The sequence below is a fragment of the Octodon degus genome, unplaced genomic scaffold, assembly GCF_000260255.1.
Source record: "Octodon degus isolate 3935 unplaced genomic scaffold, OctDeg1.0 scaffold00105, whole genome shotgun sequence".
Taxonomy (NCBI): Eukaryota; Metazoa; Chordata; class Mammalia; order Rodentia; family Octodontidae; genus Octodon; species Octodon degus.
The window spans coordinates 3,946,022-3,952,811 of NW_004524681.1; the positions used below are offsets into that span (position 1 = coordinate 3,946,022).

A 6,790-nucleotide genomic window follows, 5' to 3' on the forward strand; every position below is an offset into this window, starting at 1 on the left:
AAAAAATATATATATATTCTTTAAAGTTTAAAAAATTTAAACTATTGGTAACTTTAATATAGTCCTCAACTTAAAACTTAGAAAATACTACACATATAGATTCTCACATTTGTATGTAACGTACAAGATATACAGGAGAAAGCTCAACAATTCATTTACACCTCATTATTAATTCTAAGAAGTTCAGTGCAGCAAAATTTTGAAAGTGCAGGATAAGTTGTTATTATCTGTACAATTCAATCACTCAATTATATTCTGTAACCATTTTAAAGTACCTTTGGGAATTGTTTTTTTCATTTACGTACGTGGTACAGGGTCTCACTATGCAGCTCGCACCCCTACTGGTCCCCTGCTTTCAGCCTCCCCACGCTGGACTTACAGGTGTGTGCCACCATGCAAGACTTGGTAGCCAGCTCGGTGTGTCCCGGGGGTAGGGCCGGTGCAGCATGCGGGCCTGGGGATCGAGCCCAGTCCCTGCACTTGCCAAAGCAGGTGCTTAGTCTGCTGAGCTATCTTGCCGGCCCACCTTTTGGAATTTAAAGATGTCAGTTATTCAGTTTATATCTGTCTCCTGAGACCCATCAGAGAAACAATGATGGCAGCACGGAAAATGCACCTAAGAGCCGGGCCATCTGGGCTGTAACTCCAGCTTAGTTTTTTAATTAAATAGTAATATCTCCAGCAAGAGAAGGAGCAGCAGCAGCCATCTTTGCACAGCGCCTCCTAACTCTAAATTCTAGTACTAATCCCCATTCTACAGATGCGGGCACTGATGCACAAGAGCCTCCTACGCCCGTTCGGTCAGCCCATGACTTACAGAACTCATTAGGGCTGCAGAGAAACACCCAATGCTGGCAGGAGTCACTCAGGACTCCATGTCACCACATGCCATCCTACCTTCACCACTGTGTTCACCAGGAGAAGCAACAGTTCGTGACTTTCGTGGAGGAATAAAGACACAGCCAGGTAACCTATAAATATCAAGGGTGAAATCTCATTACTACCTACCAGAAATAAACTTCCCCAGAAGTTAAACAAAATGATATGTTACAAAAGTCTTAAGTGTCAAAATATATCAAATCACAGGTAAACACAAAAACAAATTGCAAAATACGAAGTTAAAAAACTTGCTAAGGAATATTTCAGGTGCTCTTCACCCTGACATTTTTCAGAGCAATGTATTTCACAACTGGCATAGCCTGAGCACCTGGGAGGCTGAAGCAGGAGGATCACTGGTGAGTCCAAGGTTAGCCTAGGCTACATGGTGTGTTCCAGGCCAGCCTGAGCTAAATAGCAAGATCCTGTCTCAAAAAGAAAAAGAATGAATGTGTTTTTCAGGATGTATGTAAAGTTAAGGCCCTGTAAAAACATTAAGGTGTGCCTTATACTTCCTCTGCCAATCTCTGCTGCATCCACAAAAGCATTCTCTATCTTCACTTACAAACACGTAAGTATTCACAAACTCATAGTTTTTACAGTTTAGTTGGCACTGACTGTTTTATTACAGTGTAAGCTGCCTCACAGCAGTCTACTTGAGGTAAAGGACACATTAAGCCACACACAATATTGTATGCTCTCAACTGTAACATATACATTGAAAGAGTAATAGCTGTTCATTAAAAGAAAAGCCAGTTCCACACTGAATGTCCTCACAGGCTTAAACAAGCGTCTGTATTTCAGGAACAGTAAACCCTGAAAGAGCGCATTTTAGGATGGAATGTATTAACACTGAGACAATGACACGTACATGCAGTCTACACATTTCATGTTTGTTCTCAGTCACCTCTCAAACTCTCAAAAACATGTATTAGACAGCTGCCAAGGTCAAGTATGTCCCAAGGCTTCCTGCATTTAATCTTCAGCTACTGTTATTATGCCGATGTGTACAATGACAGGACACAACACAAGTAATCTCCCAGGGTTAGTCAGGCAGCACAAGGACTGTCTCTCCAGACAGCGCCCTCAGGCCGACTCCCTCCTCTCACCCCACCAATTTCCATTCTGCTCACGTCTCTCAGATGGGTCCTCGGAGACGCTCAAGGAAACTCTGCCCATCACTGGCTAGGGTCACTGGCTAGGATCCGCACCGTCTGCAGCTGCCCAGCCGCCTGGGAAACCAGTCAGAAACTCAGGCCAGGGAGTAGAGTGTGGCTGTCTGCACCACCTTCACTGCTGACGGAGAAGCACAGCTACGGCTGCCACAGTCAAGAGAGGAAAAGCTGACCAGAGCATGAGACTCGGAGTCCAATCCTGGCACTGCACACACACATGCATGTGTGTGAGCACGCACACACACACACACACACACGTGCACACACACACAAACCTGAGCAGGCCCAAGTATGATGAGGAAAACCCAAAGGGCACACACTGCAGGAATGAAGTCTCAATGATGCCCAGACCGTACCTTTCAGCTACGAGGTCACGCGTATCCAAGACACCAATAGCAAAGTTAACAAAATAAACCAAAGGCCATCTCAAGGAGACCTGAGATCTGCCTTACACAAACAGCCCACCTGTGCTGACGACCACAGGAAGGGGAAACAGATACTCTGTAATTCAAACACTGGAAAGCTTTTCAGGGGAACAAAGAACAATGACTAGACTATGTCTGGCAAGCAGCAAGAGGCACAGACCAAGAGCACAGGCTTTGGCTTGCAGAAATTTGGGTTCACATTCCGGGTCTACCACGCACCACCTCTATGATCTTGGACAAGTGACTTAAGCTTTCTGAACCACTGCTTTCTCATATTATGAGATAAACACAATCTCACAAGATAAAGTCATTAATATCACAGTTGACTTAAAGGGTACTGAAATGTAATTATTCAACAATATTCACACAAAAACCAAAATGGCATTCTCCACCACAGCAAGTACCAAGCTGGCCTTGAAAACCACAGGAGAGCAGATGGGCAACAGTACCAGAGCCAAGGCAGTTTGAAGGTTTAAATGCTACCTTAAAAAGTGCTTTCCACCAGATACAGTGGTGCACCTGTAGTCCCAGCACACAGGAGGCTGAGGCAGGAGAATCGCTGCAAGTTTGAGACCAGCCCAGACTACAAAGTGAGCTCAACACCAGCACGAACTGCCTAACAAGACCCTGACTCAAAAAAAAGAAAAAAAATTGATTTCTACTTGATAGCACAAATCAAGATTATCTGATGAAAATCATTCCTGGAGGCAAGTATTATACTGATACCAAAACCAGGGAAAAACACAACTAAGAAAGAGAACTACAGGCCGATCTTCCTCATGAACATAGATGCCAAAATCCTCAATAAAATCCTAGTAAACAGAATACAGCAGATCATTAAGAAGATTATACACCCTGACCAGGTAGGATTCATCCCAGGGATGCACAAGGATGGTTCAATATTCGAAAATCTATAAATGTAATACACTACATCAATAGAGCCAAATCTAAAAACCATGATCATCTCAATTGATGCAGAAAAGACTTTTGACAAAGTCCAACACTCATTCATGTTCAAAGTCCTTTAGAAAATTATAATAGATGGCCTCTACTTCAATCTGATAAAAGCAATCTATGATAACCCAACAGCTAACATAATTGTAAATGGGGGAAAACTGAAATCTTTTACTCTCACATCTGGTACAAGACAAGGATGTCAAAAAAAAAAAAAAAGACAAGGATGTCCTCTATCACCTCTTCTATTCAATATAGTTCTGGAATCACTAGGTAGAGCCATTAGACAAGACAGAGAAATGAAAGGAGTAACAATAGGTAAAGAAGAAGTTAAACTATCATTATTTGCACATGGCATGATACTCTGCTTGGAAGACCCAAAACACTCCACTAAGAAGCTACTAGAATTACTACAGAAATTCAGTAGCATAGCAGGATACAAAGTCAATACCCACAGTCAACAGCATTCCTCTACACACATAACACACACACTGAGAGGGAAATTAGAGAAACAATACCTTTCAAAATAGCACCACAGAAAATGAAATACTTAGGAATTAATCTAACCAAAGTCAAAGATCTATTCAATGAAAATTACAGTACTCTGGAAAAAGAGATCATAGAGGATTTCAGAAAATGGAAAGATAATCCTTGCTCCTGGGCAGAACAACCAACATTGTGAAGATCGCCATACTTCCAAAATTGTTATATAGATTTAAAACAACCCCTATCAGACTACCACCAACACACCTCACAGACCTAGAGAAATCATTCCTACAACTTATTTGGAACCAGAAAAGACCTAGAATATAGCAAAGGCAAACCTGGCCAACAAAGGCAAGGCAGGAGGCATTACAATTCCTGACTTAATTTATACTAGAAAGTTACTGTGATAAAATCAGGATGGTATTGACAAAAAAAAAAAAAGTAGACCTGAAGATCAATGGAATAGATTAGAAGATGCAGATGCAACCACAAACACACTCAGCCATCTCATCTTCAACAATGGGGCCAAACATGCTTATTGGAAGAAAGATAGCCTCTTTAACAGATGGTGCTGGAAAAACTGGCTCTCTACATGCTGAAAACTAAAACTTAACCCAGGTCTATCACCATGCACTAAAATAAAGTCACAATGGCTTAAAGATCTAAACATTAAAACAGAAACACTAAATCTCTTAGAAGAGAAAGTAGGAGGAACTCTTGAAGACATAGGGGTAGGCAAAGAGTTCATGAACAAAAATCAAACTGCATGGGAAATACTTGAAAAAATTAACAACCAAGACCTCCTCTTATTGGTAAGTTTTTGCATGTCAAAAGAAATTACCAACAGAGTGAAAAGACATAGGGGCTAGGGAGATGGCTCAGTGGAATAAGCGCTTCCCTGGCAAGCACAAGGGCCTGAGTTCAATCCCTGGTTCTGCCAAGTCCTTTCCAAAATTTAAAGACCCAGGGGCCAGGGAGATGGCTCAGTGGAATAAGCCTTGCCTGGCAAGTGCAAGGCCCCGAGTTCAATCCCCAGTTCCGAAAAAAAAAAAAACAAAAAATTTAAAGACCCAGTCCAAAACTGGGCATCCAAGATGAAAACACACTTCTCAGAGGAAGCCCTTACAAGAAGCAAATAAATACATGAAAAAATGCTCCACATCACTAGCCAGTTGTGAAATGCAAATTAAAATAATGCTGTGATACCATCTCACCCCAGAAAGATTGACTATCATAAAGAAATCAACCATCAAATAACGGAACTTAACAAAAAAAGGGTATACAGACGATTGTATCTGTGTATTCAAAGTGGTTTGGATAGATATATAGTCACATTCTCTTAATGAATAGAATGATTCTTGTATAGCAATTAACCAGTAGGAAGAATGTATGCAGTGTGTTAATTATTGAAACTGTCCTACCGATTTGATTTGCAACTGTCTCATTGCTATTTGTTTATCAAAATTATGGGAAAAAAATAAAATCAAAAAAAAAAAAGAAATCAACCAACAACAAATGTTGGAGAGGCTGTGGGAAAAAGGAACCCTTCTCCACTGCTGATGAGAATGTAGACTGGTGCAACCATTATGGAAATCAGTGTTGAGACTCTGCAAAAAACTAGGACTGGAAATCTCATTCAAACCAGCTATCCCTGGAGCCCAGGAAGATAGCTCAGTAGAATAAGCACTTCCCTTCCAAGTGCAGGGTCCTGAGTTCAATCCCTGGTACTGCAAAAAAAAGAAAGTAAGTATCAAACTAGCTATCCCCCTACTGGGAATTTTCCCAGAGGAACTGAAAACATCATATCATAGTGATATATGTGTACCTATGTTTATAGCAGCACAATTTGTGATAGCTAAATCTTGGAAACAACCAAGATGCCCGTCACCTGAGGAATGAGTAAAAAAGATGTGATATTTTTATACAATGAAGTAGTACTTAGCTATATAGAATGATAAGCTCTAAGCTTTTATATTTAAGTGGATGCCACTTGAAGATATACTCATAAGCGAAATAAACCAGACCCACATGTGTAAATATCATCTAGTCTCCCTAATAGAAGAACTCTCAAAGAAGAAATAAAAACAGAAAGGTAAAACACAATTAAAAGGAAAGCAAGAACTTGAGGATTAGACAATGAAGAAAAGGCAAGAAGAAAATCTAGGAAACATGACAGAGGCAAAGCCATACATTTATGTGCACAAGATGGGTAAGGCAATGATCCTGAGAATCTTCAGCATGTTTTTGAAACTAGCAGTTAATTGGTAAGATTCTCACCCTGATTAACTATATGTGCGATACCTGTGAATTAAGCAACTGCACTGAAGATAACAATGTGTAATGGTAGGGTCATGCTTGGAATGCCTGTCATTCTGGTCTTCTAATTATGTACTGCTTGTCATGACATACTAATTACTGCCATACTGTCTCTCAAGTGAATGTTTGTTTGAAAAAAAAAAAGGAGGGTAATGAAAACAAGGGACAAGAAAAAAAAAATGCCACAGGACTGTCTTGCTACAAGGCTCTATATGGTTAGATTTCTAAATTTCTGTGTAAAAATATGTAACTGCTTATTCCTATTTTTAAAATTTTTTTAAAATTTTTTTCTTCATACTCTGGAGGGATTTAAAGTTTAACACATCAATACTTGATGGAAAATACCTGCTCCGAGCGTAGGCCCAGCGAGTGAGTGAGACAACCCGCGGGATCCTGAATAGACCCAGAGCGCAGGCCCAGAGAGTGAGTGAGACCACCAGGGCCACAGGATCCTGAATAGACCCAGAGTGCAGGCCCAGCACAGAACCCTTCAGCAGAACTCCCTGCAAAGAGGCTAGAGGCAAGACCCACCCAGCTGATTCAGGAGCAGAACATCTT

The 6,790-nt window shown here is 40.8% G+C and overlaps 1 protein-coding gene across 1 annotated transcript in view; it reads right to left on the minus strand.

Annotated features, from left to right (window-relative positions):
* The window catches only part of Ap4e1 (adaptor related protein complex 4 epsilon 1 subunit), a 70,342-nt gene that overhangs the window by 51,755 nt on the left and 11,797 nt on the right, over nucleotides 1-6,790 (minus strand). The window contains exon 4 of the mRNA XM_023724060.1: nucleotides 898-971. Coding sequence (XP_023579828.1) covers nucleotides 898-971 — 74 coding nt within the window. The remainder of the gene's footprint in view (nucleotides 1-897; nucleotides 972-6,790) is intronic.